The sequence below is a fragment of the Cucurbita moschata genome, unplaced genomic scaffold (genome assembly GCF_002738365.1).
Source record: "Cucurbita moschata cultivar Rifu unplaced genomic scaffold, Cmos_1.0 Cmo_Scf00011, whole genome shotgun sequence".
Classification (NCBI taxonomy): domain Eukaryota; kingdom Viridiplantae; phylum Streptophyta; class Magnoliopsida; order Cucurbitales; family Cucurbitaceae; genus Cucurbita; species Cucurbita moschata.
The window spans coordinates 3,915,058-3,929,078 of NW_019268527.1; the positions used below are offsets into that span (position 1 = coordinate 3,915,058).

The 14,021-nt window shown below is 40.7% G+C and overlaps 4 protein-coding genes across 6 annotated transcripts; all 4 read right to left on the reverse strand.

Moving 5' to 3' along the window:
• Positions 1–551: 551 nt before the first annotated feature.
• LOC111449259 (probable carboxylesterase 6) lies at positions 552–3,272 on the reverse strand. Its single transcript, XM_023089091.1, has 2 exons — positions 2,957–3,272; positions 552–2,560 (listed from the first exon to the last, which is right to left on the reverse strand). Exon 2 carries the CDS (start codon positions 1,671–1,673, stop codon positions 633–635), a length of 1,041 nt encoding a protein of 346 aa, XP_022944859.1. The 5' UTR covers positions 1,674–2,560; positions 2,957–3,272; the 3' UTR covers positions 552–632.
• A 562-nt stretch (positions 3,273–3,834) lies between these two features.
• Positions 3,835–6,523, reverse strand: LOC111449929 (protein PLANT CADMIUM RESISTANCE 11). 3 transcript variants are annotated; one of them, XM_023090016.1, is made up of 5 exons: positions 5,871–6,523; positions 5,715–5,786; positions 5,436–5,648; positions 5,257–5,357; positions 3,835–3,870 (listed from the first exon to the last, which is right to left on the reverse strand). In XM_023090016.1, the coding sequence occupies exons 1-4, from the start codon at positions 6,088–6,090 to the stop codon at positions 5,266–5,268; spliced, it is 597 nt and encodes a 198-aa protein (XP_022945784.1). In that variant the 5' UTR covers positions 6,091–6,523; the 3' UTR covers positions 3,835–3,870; positions 5,257–5,265. The 3 variants fall into 3 exon arrangements, with proteins under 3 accessions (XP_022945784.1, XP_022945785.1, XP_022945783.1); XM_023090017.1 differs by lacking the exon at positions 3,835–3,870 and adding an exon at positions 3,906–4,138; XM_023090015.1 differs by lacking the exon at positions 3,835–3,870 and having other exon boundaries at positions 5,107–5,357.
• On the reverse strand, positions 5,550–11,572 carry LOC111449926 (CTL-like protein DDB_G0274487). Its single transcript, XM_023090013.1, has 9 exons — positions 11,339–11,572; positions 10,658–10,978; positions 10,118–10,563; positions 8,909–9,092; positions 8,600–8,824; positions 8,413–8,529; positions 8,078–8,311; positions 7,002–7,211; positions 5,550–5,648 (listed from the first exon to the last, which is right to left on the reverse strand). The coding sequence occupies exons 2-9, from the start codon at positions 10,727–10,729 to the stop codon at positions 5,604–5,606; spliced, it is 1,533 nt and encodes a 510-aa protein (XP_022945781.1). The 5' UTR covers positions 10,730–10,978; positions 11,339–11,572; the 3' UTR covers positions 5,550–5,603.
• A 356-nt stretch (positions 11,573–11,928) lies between these two features.
• LOC111449928 (protein ASPARTIC PROTEASE IN GUARD CELL 1-like) lies at positions 11,929–13,691 on the reverse strand. Its single transcript, XM_023090014.1, has one exon. It carries the CDS (start codon positions 13,480–13,482, stop codon positions 12,022–12,024), a length of 1,461 nt encoding a protein of 486 aa, XP_022945782.1. The 5' UTR covers positions 13,483–13,691; the 3' UTR covers positions 11,929–12,021.
• Between the last annotated feature and the right edge of the window lie 330 nt (positions 13,692–14,021).

Here is a 14,021-nt window from a genome sequence, read left to right on the forward strand (position 1 = left end):
TCTAAAAAGGCAGAGACTGGAGACCAAAAAAACAGGGACAATTCATTGCTACCTGAAAAGTTCAGAGCTTAAGGAAAGTACACGAGCTAAGAATCGTGAGTGAAAATTTTGACCATGTGGACACTGTTGAGGATTGTTGAGAGAGAGTCCCACGTTGGCTAATTTAAGGAATGATCATGAATTTACAAGTCCAATGGTACGAGGTCTTTTGAGGAAGTCTAAAGCAAAGCCATGAGAGCTTATGCTCAAAGTGGACAATATCATACCATTGTGACGACGGTTACCTGATGAGAAGAGTTTGAAGTGGGATTATTGTTCCAAATTTAGTGTACACAATGGAATCTATTGTAAGTCTCTCTTATCTTATAACTCATCTTCATCTATATATATGCTAACTGCTTAAGTAACATGTTTCAATTGCCATAAGATGGCTATTTGGGTCACCATGGTAGTTCATATGAGGTAGAGGAGTAGATTTAAGTCCAAGTTTAGGCATCTCAATAAGGATATAAATTGATAGAACATCCCTTGGAAGAAATATCTTTATCTTATAAGAATGCTCTCTCTTTCTGTGGGGGGGGAAAAACAATAAGTCTGAAAAAGTGTTCTTCTCTGTACAAATTCTACTGAAGCTATACACATAAGAAATCCTTGATATGACCAATCATTTCAAGAGTCCGAGTCTGTGAGAGCTGTGATTTGTTCAGAACCTGAAAGGCATGGCCAACTCCTTCATGAACCACATAATTGATCAGCTTACCCTCTCTATGTAAAGCAGAGCAGAACTCCAAGTTCCTATCTTTCAATATGTCCAATTCCGATATACATACCAAACTAGGCAAAACCCTCAAATTCTCCACCTTAAACAACCCTTTTGCCGAAGGATTGCACCAAGGGTGGTCACGGTTTGCCCCAGACGGCAATGCCAACCGCCAGTATGTATCGGAAACCGCCATCGTCAGTGCCGAACGAGGAGGTTGGACTAGAAACTTCTCTGATTTGGTCCTGGACTCCCCACCAAAAAATGGTTGTATCAAAATGTTACCTCTAATAACCAACGGCTTCAAGACCACAGCTCCAGAAGCAGTGGTCTTACCACCAAGTCTGGCGGCTACATTGAAGGCTATGTTGCCACCCGCACTATCACCACCAAGGTAGATTCTGGTAAAGTCACAGTATCTTGACCACCAATTCTGCTTGCCCCCAATAAGAGCAACTTGTTTCAACCATGAAATGGTCTTTAATCCATCTTCATAAGGAGCAGGAAGAGGGTTTTCTGGTGCCAAACGATAATTCACAGACATAATTATACACTCCGCTTTTGCAGATACCTTGGCAAGGAACTCATGGTAGCAGCTCCAAGCTGCCGAGCCGACACAAAATCCACCTCCATGGAAATAGACAAGCAAAGGAAGTTTCCCCTGGCACTGTTTTGGGATATAGAAACGAGCCCAAATGTTACTCAGCTTATTCACAACTACATCCCAAGAAGTAACACCCAGCTCTGGCGGCAATGCATTAGAGACACAGGGAACTATCTGTGCTCTTTCCACATACCCATTTCCGTAAACTCTAATGAGACCTTCAATCTCCTCAACCAACACATCATGTTGATCAAAGCCATTAACATGTTCTTCGAAACTTGGAATCTGGCCTAGGTTAATGGTAGGCATTCCGGGGATGCAGAAACTAAAGTCAAGAGGCTTTTGAGAGTAAAATTAGTTATGGGCGAAGGTATAAGCTTCTAATGTTCCTTATATAGATGATGAAAAGATGAGTATCGTGGTCTGACGTGGACAGCTATTCTATCTAGTTGGGTTTGGGGGATATTACCCTCTCTTTTCCTGCCAAGTGGGCAATTGGCTAAGTGCCACATGTTTTGACATTACATTGATTCAAGCACAATAAGCTAAAACAAGGACATGTCCACTTTTTTCTCCTTTATTTTGTAGGAATGATATATAAAAGGAAGAGGTTCACATGTTTTAGTCTATGCAGTAGTCAAATTACAATAGCAGAAAACAAAGAAAGAGAAATATATAAATAATGCAAAGAAGAATAGTGAGGCTTACAGTTCAAGAATGCAATGCTTTTCCAATCCCACTTACGACCTTTTTGAAATGGCTCACTTTGAATGCGCTTTGTCTGAAAAGCAAAGTCTGACTTAGCTTGCTTGCAATGGTGTATTCTCGGATAGGTGGGTTGTTATGGCCTACTGCCACTCCCATCAGAAAGCTCTATTATTGCGTGCTTAAAGTTCAAGCACAAGAGAAACATGTGATGTTGATTGTCTGGTTTCAATTCATCTTGACTTAGAACTCCTGTGTCTTTAAACGCTTTAAACATTAAGAAAAATTTACATCGAACATCATCATAGCATTGTCGCGTCAGTTGCACAGCTACCACAGCCACCACGGGTACCACACGCTATAATAACTGTCCCTGAACATGCACCAGCCATCACAATTGTTGCCCCCCAAAAGAACTTCGGCATGAATCATCGATCTAGCATCGCCTCTTTCTTTCGGGACATTTCACAAACACCTTGTAGACGCCTCACCTAAGAGGGAAAAAGAGAACACCACCATTAAATATTCTTTATCCCCATTAAATTTGTTGGGTGGGACCAAGAAAAGAAGGAAAAAAAAACCCATCTCCATTAAGATTCATGTGCTGTAAGTCTGCAACTATGATAATTTAAATGGTAAATGCCCCATATAGTGATCTCCAATCAAGACAGACAGACATTCACAAAAAACATAAAAAGAATATAGATATTTTGAAGTCTTCCATTATGCGTGGTTGTAAATCCCAGCTTCAAGGGTCAAACCTGACGCATCAATTGTGCGCAAGCATATGTCCGTTCTGTCCCGGACCTAATTTGAATCGTAAAATTGCTAAAAAAAAAAAAAGAAGAAAAAAGAGCGAAAATCTCCTCTTCAAATTTCGATTACACCTTTGGTGTTTGAGACAACACGATTTCCACCGAAGGCGGGGGAGATTCCCTTCGAGGTCAAATTGTGGCTCAGATTCCATTGCTTTGCTAGTGCAAAGCTTAAAGTCAAAGACCAAGAACAGTGTCTGCAAGGTTGTTAATCGTTCTTGAGTGCCCGAAACGTGGAGCCAAATTCAATTGAGTATGAATCCAAAGTGGTGTAGCGCTAGGTTTTCAAGCTTCTTGTTCATGTCTGTACTCTGTCGGAAGATCATGATTGCACCATTTCGAGAGAGAGGAGAAGTTTCTTTTTTTTGTTTTATTTCTTACGGCGGGAAAAAAAACTAAGAGAATTAAGAGACGTAACGATGTCCCTTAAAACGGCGCCGGATTTTCATTATTTATTTATTTAATATAAATGTGAAAATGTTATTAATAATTTAGTTAAAGTCGTCTTTTTAAATTAATTTTATGAATAATACTTCCATCTTTATTTTTATTATATATATGTATATATTTAGTTAAAAATAAACCAAGTTTTAAATACTAAAAAAAATAGTTACAAAAAAAAGCTTTTTATTTTTTATTTTTGTAATTTGTCTAAAATTTTAAACTTTACGTCACGAAAAATAAAAATTATTGTAAAAAAAAAAATGAAAAAAAAGGGAAAGTAGAGGACAATATCTACTATCGGCGAGCTTGGACAGAGCCAAATGGTATCAAAGCCAGACACCGGACACGTGTCAGAAACACAATTTAACTCAAACTTCACTTTTCTTTTTATTATATATATATATATATATATATTTAAAGCCATGTTTATTAAAAGTCAAGATGAGAATATGAGTTGCTACATGTCATAACTTAATGTATGTGCGGGATAAAGAGAATAGTGCATCATTCAACGAACCAAGAAAGTGTGCATCAAAACCAAGCTGAGACATAAACAAAGTTGGTAAAAACGAGATGACATGAGTATCGAAGACAAGCTCCAAAAGGATCAAATAGGACCCGACCATAACTTCATATATATTTATATATATATATATATATAAAAGAAGGTATATGGGTTAAAAAAGAAATGGATAGATATGGATAAGGGACAAAATCTAGGACATTGAAGCAAATGGGCAGCCAACTATGTTCATTCCCCAGACATTAATTCCCACTTTCTCTCATCTTTTTATCCTCATTCATTGTACCCTTCAAATAATATATATATATATATATATAGAAAAAAAAGAAAAGAAAATGGTGGTAGTTGAAAATGAAGCACCATCTCTTTTGGGAAAAGTTCGACATGTATGGAATGGATTATATTTCTATAACATATAATCCTTAATGTAAGAAAACATCAAACTATATGAAATTAAATATATTTCTTTTGATAAGAATCAAGACAAACACCTACAAAACATGTCTACCAAACTTTATATTATTTTTAAACTAATGTTAAATTAAAGCATTAATGCCTCCTACTTTATAATTTATTTATTTTTAATCAAAATATTTTCTCATCAAAGAAATGATAAGAACGATGACTAGTTTAAGTAGGGGAGAGTGTCATAATTATACTAAGAAGACAGGTTGTAACCCCTACATGCAGACGAAGTACCGACACGAAAGTAGCATGCATCCGACTAGGTGAAAATTGAGACAGATAAGTACCGTGTTGCGACCGAGGAAGACGGTGCAGCATCCAACACAACAAGAAGACAGGCTTAAAAAGGACTAAGAATGTGAGAATCCTATATTGGTTGGGAAGGAGAACGAAACACCCTTTAAAAAGGGTGTGAAAACCTTACCATAGGAGACGCGGTTTAAAGCCTTGAGGGGAAGCCCAAAAATAAAAGCCTAAAGAGGACAATATTTGGTAGCGGTGGACCTGAGCTGTTACAAATAATATCAGAGCTGGACACCGGACTATGTGCCAGCGAGGAGGTTGTTCTCCAAAGGGGGTAGACACGAGGCGAGATATGCCAATAAGAACACTGGCCCCAAAAATGGGTGGATTTGGGGGGGTCCCACATCGATTGGAGAAAGGAAAGAGTAAAAGAGTGCCAGCGAGGACACTGGGCCTCGAAGGGGGTGGATTGTAAGAGTCCCACATTAGTTGGGACGGAGAACGAAACACCCAAGGGCTTGAAAAGTGAAGCGGTGAGTCTAAGCTGTTACAGATAAAAACTCAATCATAATCTCAAAAGTCGGGTTCCGACATAAGTCGATTAGTCAAATATTCATACTTTATTGATTGGGTGAATAAGAAACTCAATCTATATAGATATTAGAAAGGCAGAAGAACAAGAAAGAAAGAGCATCACCGCATGGCGTTAACGAATCATTCCTTGCACACTGGGCGGCGGCGGCGTCGCAGCAGCACGAGCAGCAATCCTTCTCTGCCTCTCCACATTCCCATGCCATCCTACGCCCATGCACGTAAAACCCATCACTATTTCAACACACCAAATTTACCATTTAAGTTAAGTGACAGAGAAAGAACCAAATGACATGTCGAAGCCTTGGTGTTGAAGCTCCCTATACTGTTGGCATAGCGCACATTGCTCACACAAGCAGTGGACGCAGCAATCACAGCAAGGGCTCTCTTCCAACGAGAACTGTCCCCTCATTTTCGAGCGGTAAAGGCAAGAGTACAAGCACGAGCACCCCGTTAGGCATAGTATTGACAAGTAAATTGCACTGCTAACGCCACACGCTGCAGTTTTCAACACAAAGAACCATGTCAGATTTTGAATTTCTCAATGAAATTAATGAATATTACATATTGATCCTCTGTCTACTATCTCTGCTATGTGGCCGAACGTAATGCAGGGACACCAGCAAGTCAAACAGCCTACAAAAAAAACCAATTATCAGACAGACATGTTGTAATGACGGCGCAGTTCATTCAAATTTAATGGGATGGAAATGAACTTACAGATACTAACGTCGTTACAGCAGTCGCAGAGACCGCTGGACCAAGCAACTGTGGAGTGGGGCTGGGGTTCGCAGGGATTTCGGGGGTAATCGACCGGCGCCGCCATGTGGGGGTGGCTGAAATTGGCAGAAAAAGAGGGTGGTGGTGGCGGGGGCGGAGGCGGTAGGGGTGGTGCTGACGGTAAAGAAGAGAAATTGGCAAGTTTCTGCTGATCATCCATACGCTTGAAGAGTGTTCATAGAAGGGCTGTGTGTTTCTCTTTATTGGAAATTTTCATAACTGAGACAGTTCCAAAGGGGTGAAAGGGCGGTCGTGTCTATTCAAGATAACCGTTTTTACAGTTGTGAATTTTTTGATATACGAGAAGTAGTTTATATATTAATCTCCTTTCATTTCACATGGTCTTTTTAATCTACTGGTTTATGAAGTTAATGAAGTAATTGATATCCAGAAGAAGAAGAAGAAAGTTCTACTTTTGACAGCTTACGACAATGAGGTCGAACGACTTACCAAAACTGCAGCCAAACGGGGTGCTGAGGATCAACGAAGAGATCATTGCCCACCGTCAGAGAGAAATTTAGATTGGTGTGAGATCCCACATCAGTTAGAGAGGGAAACGAAGCATTCCTTATAAAGGTGTGGAAATCTCTTCCTAGTAGACGTGTTTTTATGAGGTTAGCGGCGATACGTAATGGGCTAAAGCCGACAATGTTTGCTAGCAGTGGGCTTGAGCGGTTACAAATGGTATCAAAGCCAGGCACCGAGCGATGTGCTATCCCACATTGGTTGGAGAGGGGAACAAAAACATTCCCTATAAGGATGTAGAAACCTCTCCCTAACAGATGTATTTTAAAAGTGAGGCTAACGGCGATACGTAACAGGCTAAAGCAGACAATATCTGCTAGTGATAGGCTTGGACTATCGTACAAATCTAAGTCAGTAACAGCAGCATAGAATGGAAAGTCAGTCAAAAGTTATTGGTCATGTATTTAAGCTTGGAATCTTATACTATTATACACTTGATTGATTGTTACAGTAACAAAAGTAAACTCCAAAACTCAGAACAAAAGTAGTTTTATTCAAGTGAATGAAGTTAACAAAAGGAGATTGTAAGAGGTATGAAGTTCATGCCTGTGCCAGTTCTTCTCTGCGGCTGTCGAACCGATACTGTGTTAACACTTCCCTTGCTCGTGCACTCCGATGCTGAAGGCGCTGGTGAAGCATCTCCGACATCTGGTCGAAGAATTCAATATCCCATCTGTGAATCAGCAATGGATCTTCCGCATAACAGATGTATATGGATGTAACGGCACTTTCCACGACCACTATTGCAAGGCCTGCCTGAAAATTAGAACCAAAACTTGATTAGTGAGGTTATAAACTGTCAGATCCCACATCGGTTGGGGAAGAGAACGAAACATTCTTTATTTCGCAGACGCGTTTTAAAAACCTTAAATGGAAAACCCGAATGGGAAAGCCCAAAGAGGACAATATCCTGCTAGCAGTGGGCTTGAGCCGTTACAAATGGTATCAGAGCCAAACACCGGGCGATGTGTCAGCAAGGAGGCTGAGTCCCGAAGGGAGGTGGACACGAGGTAGTGTGTTAGCAAGGACACTGGGCCCGAAGGGGTGTGGATTGGGGGGTTCCACATCAATTGGAGAAGGGAACGAGTGCTAGCAAGGATGCTGGGCCTCGAAGGGAGGTGAGTGGATTGTGAGATCCTGGATTAGGGGGTCTCACATTGATTGGAGATGGGAAAGAGGAACAGTGAGGATGTTGGGCCCCGATGGGAGGTGGGTGGATTGTGAGATCCCACATCGGTTGGGGAGGAGAATGAAACATAGGACAATATCCTGCTAGCGGTAGGCTTGAGCCGTTACAAATGGTATCAGAACCAGACAACGGGCGATGTGCCAACAAGGAGGCTAAGTCCCAAAGGGAGGTGGACACGAGGCGAGCAAGGATGTTGGGCCCTAAAGGGGGTGAATTGGAGGGTCCCACATCGATTGGAGAAGGGAACTTGGGCCTGGAGGGTGGATTGTGAGATCCCACATCGGTTGAGAGGAGAACGAAGCATTCTTTATAAGGGAAAACTCAAAGAGGATAATATCTACTAGCGTTGGACTTGGGCCGTTACAAAGGGGCTGTTACATAAACCTCGAATCATAGACTAGAATCATCAAGCAAAAAGTTGCAGAAAATTTACCATGACCATTCCCATCAATGTTGCGGTACACGCCACCATCGACACCTTATCCTTCCACTTAAACCATGTCCAAATGCCCGAGCAAGTCCCAGCAATGAGCCCGCCCATGATGGTGCTCATCAGCAGAACAGCACCTGAGCAATCATAAGCAACAAGAGTTTCAACTCCAGTTGACTGGAACAGCTCCCACGCATCCCTAGCTGAACGGTTGAAGCTTTTACCATAAACTGCTATCTGAGGCGAAAACAAGCAGGGCAACCATACTAGAAAGTCATAAAATTTGGAGTACGAATCAACATCAATTATTCGAATCGACATTAGCTAAAAGGGACTACCTGGACATACGCATATTTGTTAAAGAAACGAACAAGAGTCTCGACAAGATGAAACAAAAAATCAACACAACAAAGTAGACACTCATTCTTGCCAATCTTCGATCGAATTCCCCTGATCTAAAAAGGTAACATACAGCTTATCAACGTGCAGGGAGAGACGAAATAAAGAGCTTCCATGAGTACCTACCTCCCACCGCAGTGTCCGAATGGCTGCTGTAAAAAGAGATCCATAGCAAATGCTACCAAAAGATGTTGTCACCGCATACCGTGAAGCCCGAACCAATGACTTCGATGGCAAAGATGATGATTCTCCACCACCATGGAATAGAACTAGAAACACCATTCCAGAAACTATAACATGTAGAGTATTACAAAAAACAGCACCAACCCAGAATAAGCTTATGGAGAAAACCTGCAAATAGAAATGCCAAATCATAGAAACTCAGCTAATGTTCCACATAAAGCTACATAAGAAAGAGCAAACTTGTGAGCTCACCACAATTAGCCACCAGCGTCCACCGTCCCCCATACTCGAAGCCACGATACCAGCGACTCCGAAAGACCACACTCCCATACACAAAAGCATGACAATCATGAAAGTATACGCAACTCTAATAACTTCAGGTAGCCCGGATACCATCGTTACAGCCTTTTGCAACACTAGCAATGTAAATGGTAGTCTATGGAAGGAAAAATGCATGGTCAGAGAAGACTGCAATGATCACCTAATCCAATATGTTTTTCTTCTACATTTCTAGTTCTCATAGCACTGAGTTAAAGGGGAGAGTGTTACGAATCACAGACCTCCACAAAGGTACGATATTACGATATTATCCACTTTGAGCATAAGCTCTCATGGTTTTACTTTTGGTTTCCCCAACAGGTCTCATACCAATGGAGATGTATTCCTTACTAATAAACTCATAATCAACTCCTTCATTAGTCGATGTAGGACTCCTCTCCCAACAATCCTCCCCTCGAACAAAGCGCACCATAGAGCCTCCCCTGAGGCCTATGGAGCTCTCAAACAACTTCCCCTTAATCAAGGTTCAACTCCTTCTCTGGAGCCCTCGAACAAAATACACCATTTGCTCTACACTTGAGTCACTTTTGACTACACCTTTGAGGCTCACAACTTCTTTATTCGACATTTGAGGATTCTATTGACATAGCTAAGTTAAGGGTATGACTCTGATACCATGATAAGAATCACAGACCTCTACAATGGTATAATATTATCCACTTTGAGCATAAGCTCTCATGGCTTTACTTTTGGTTTCCTCATAAAACCTCATACCAGTGGAGATGTATTCCTTACTTATGAACTCATAATCAACTCCTTAATTAGCCGATGTAGGACTCCAGAGAAGGAGTTGAACCTCGATTAATGAAAGGTTGTTCGAGGGCTTTATAGACCTCAGGGGAGACTCTATGGTATACTTTGTTGGGGAGTATTGTTGAGGAATATTGGGAGGGAGTCCCACCTTGACTAATCTAGTAGAAGATCATGGGTTTATAAGTGAGGAATATTATCGGGGAAGCCCAAAGCAAAGCCATGAGAGCTTATGCTCAAAGCGGACAATATCATACCATTGTGGAGAGTCGTTATTCCTAACCAAAAGCAGGAGAATTTCAGAAACACGACAATAAATCAAGCTCAATCAAGCTCAAGAAGAACAAAAATCTTCATGGTTCAAGCGCGTACCTGTCTATAACTGATATAACATACAGGAACTGCAGCCCTGCACCGCTTGCAAACGCTACACCCCAGAAAAAAAGCTGACCCCAGAAGCACAATACACTTATCACAGCAAGATATGTAGTCAAAATATGCACAGAAATTTTCATTACATGATTTGCAAAAGAACCAAGCAAGAACAACCAAGTCCAGCCAAGTAAGGTTCCAACTCCACCTGCCAAAGCAAAAAGCGGCCAGTAATCCTCTGTCAATCCAACCCGATTCTCCATAATTGTATTTGTGAACTTATCGATTTGTAACCTATTGCTCTTCTTGAACCTATTAAGCCCCAGAATCACAAGCACAAATCCCACAATGATCAAGTGAATTATAAACACAATGGACCAGAAAATATCCCGCCAAGAACGTGACGATTCACTCGACAACGCTTGGCCTCGACCCCGAGCTGCATTCTGATCAGTTATCAGTAAAGTAAACGAAACCCAGTGAGGAAAAAGGCAGTAAGAACATGAAATTGACAGAACAAAGCAGATTAGTTGAATTTACCTGGACCTGATCGGCGGTGGCAACGGAGGCGGAATCCAATGAAGAAGAGGAGACGCTGCCGGAGTCGGCCATAGCGAACGGATTAACAACTAAGGAGCATTGTTTTGAAATGGGTTTGAGAAATGGAGGATTTTAAACTGAAACATAATGAGGTTGAGAAGAACGTGAAAAGTGGGTAAAGAAAACGACAGGGGAAGGGATGAAGCAGTGCCTTTTAGGGCTTTCTTTACAGAAAACAAGTATCAGAAGTTTGGACAGAATCACTCCGGACACCTCCACTCATGGACAATCAATCATGCGTTCAACTCATATTCTTTGAATCTGTGTATTCATATAAATTATTATAATAAAATCTAATTTTCCATTACCAAAATTTATGTTTTTTTTTTGTTAGTCAAACAAAAACAAAGTTATTAAAATTATGTATAGAAAATTAAAAGTCTATAAGATGGAACAAGTAATAAATGGACTAGAGAGATAGCTAGGAATCACAAAGAAGAGAGAATTATTATAATAGTAATGACCCACAAAAATTTGAAAAAGAATCATTATCATTCTAAACTAAATTTAAATATTTTTTTTAGCTATAAACACACTCCATTTTTTATTTTAAAATTTCTATGATGGAACCATAAAAAAAATAAATTAAGATATAGTTTCAGTTTATTCGTATGTTCTTACCTTGAGTTCTCGAGCTTTGGGTGAGATACCACTTTAGAAGAGCTATAATTCTAACCTTCTGTCAAGATCTACAAGCTAAGGAACGTTCTCAAATAGACCGTTTCTATGGAGCGTAGGCATTCCAAAAGGTAACAGAGGCATGCAAAGGTTTCTTTGAGCCGGACGAAGATTGACCCTCGAGTGCAAAGAGAGAATGAAGCTTGATTACAAGACCCACCCATCGAGCAGGGACGAAAGTCGACCTATAACAAATATATTTTCAAGATTAAATAAATTCTCTTAGTCCACAAAGAATCCACATTTAAATCATTTTAAGCTAAATTATAAAATATGAAAAATACTATTTTCTCAAGGCTTCTACCAATTAAATATTAAAAAATAATAATAATAATAAAAGAAAAAAGAAATACAAAAGTTGAGGCCGTTTGTGGGAGTAATAAATCGCAACGGTTATATCCTGGGCCATCTCAGTTTCTTTCCATTAATATCCCCCGCTATCTAAGAATTTACGAATCTTGCCACTTACCGTTGCCCAGTGGTCCATATTTTATAATCTATATTATAAGGACAAATAGAAAGTCCACTTTCCGTAAATCAACGATTAGCGCATAATAAAAGAAGGGATTAAGAAAATTGTTAAGGCGAAAATTTCATTAATAAAAGAAAATAGAATTATATACTAATCAGCATTTGTTGGGCGAGAACCCAACAAGCGAATTAGTGAGGTCAAAACTGACACGTGTCCCTTGCTGCTGTGCGTTCCCGAGGATTGACAACGCCGAATCCGTAGGCGCGAAGGCGAAACAAAACGTTCCTTCAGAATCAACCGGTAACAGGTAATTCTTGGCCGGCAACGGCAGTTCCTTCCCGTTGGCGAAGTGAAACGACACCGTCGGCACTTCGACTCTCGACTTCGACGACAAGTCGTAACAAGTATCGAACAATGCCACGCCACGTGCGGACTGCAAATAGGGCGTGCTCTTCACGAAGGCGTCGCGCAGCAAGTTGTAAACGGTAGTCTGCAACCGCGTCACGGCGGTGCCGGAGTCGATGATAATCCCGCCGTTTCCGTCTTGGCTCATTTGGAACGATGTCTCGGGAATCGGAAGAATCTCACCTCCGACGCTTAGTCCCGTCACGCCGAGGTAGAAGAACGTGTCCAAATTAGGGTTCCGGTGTAGCGGCGCGATTACCGCATCGGGAGGAATCGGTGAGTTGAAATCGAGAGTCGAGGCCGAATCTGAGTCACGGTCCACGAGACAGTATGAGAACGACGAGGCATTAAGTTGAGAAGGAAACGAAAGCGAGCCGCCGCCGAGTCCGAGCAAGCCAGCGGCGCCGACGAACAAACCTTCATTGTTATGGCCGCAACCTAGGGCAATGTTACTGAGAGAAGTCGAGCCAAGAGTGACAGTTTCAGTAACAAAATCGCCAACAGTTGAAGAGCCGTCGCCATAAGAGACCTCGTAAAGACAAGTACCATTCCGGCACTCCGAAACATCGAGCGATTTACATTGCTCTGTTTCGCAGGACAGAGATGCAAAAGAAGTAGACGAAGTCGGCTCAAAAATCGGATCAGTTTGCTCGTAACAATCGGCACAAGGCGCACATTGAACCCAACTTACATCACTACCAGTATCAAGCACCATATAAACCGGACTCGGCGGCCTACCAATTCCAACTCGAGAAAAATACTCACCACTCCCCTGACTGGCGCCTGACACAATCGGACTCTCGAAATCCTCAGCCCTAAATCGCGAACCACCGCCATTCCCGAAAGTTCGAAGATCCGCTCCAGTAGTACCTCGAATGACTAGATCTATCCTAGCAGTCAAAGATCTAACACGAGCAGAGTCGCGGCTCAGTCTGGATAATGTAAGCGATTTGTAGTCACTATGCGAGGTTTTCACAATCGAAATCCTCGAGTTCAACTGCAGAGCCAAAGAAGACGAATCCATTACGGACTTCTCTTCTTCAACCGGAGACTTAACCTCAAATGCAAAAATCTCCGTAGTCCTCTGAATCGAAGCCGCCACATCAAGCACCGAGGTCTTAGTCCTGTGAGGCAAACTCCGGGAGAGACCGCCGGAAACAGAGGCGAAAACAGCAATAAGAAGGAATAACCAAATCTTCGCCATGGACATTGAAGTGAGAAAGGATAAGCAAAAGAAAAGGGTGCGGCAGTAGTATTTATACTGAATAGAGAAGAAGAGAAGCCGCGAATGTCATCAATTAGTAAGAAAATGAGAGTTTGAAAGCCGCGAATAGAATTACAATTTTATTATATGGTTTCATACTTTGGATTAAGATGATTATTTATATAATGTGACAATTAAAATGTTAATTGCTTTTACCTTCTTTTACAAACTCACACTCTCATTCAAATGTAATATTATATTAAAAATACAACCGAAGTTATAAATTAATTAGATAAAAAAAAATTATAGATATAACAAAAAAAATATTAATATTTTCATTGGTACCAGATGTTATCAACGTCAATAAAAAATCGATAAATAAGAATATAACCATTTTAAAATAAATTTAAATTCTTTATAATTAATATTAATGTCCGATTAGTGATATTTTATCGACATTTTTCATCAATTTTACTATAAAATAATGAAAATGTAAATTCACCTCTCATGTCGAACGTTAAAAAAAAAAAAATATATATATATAT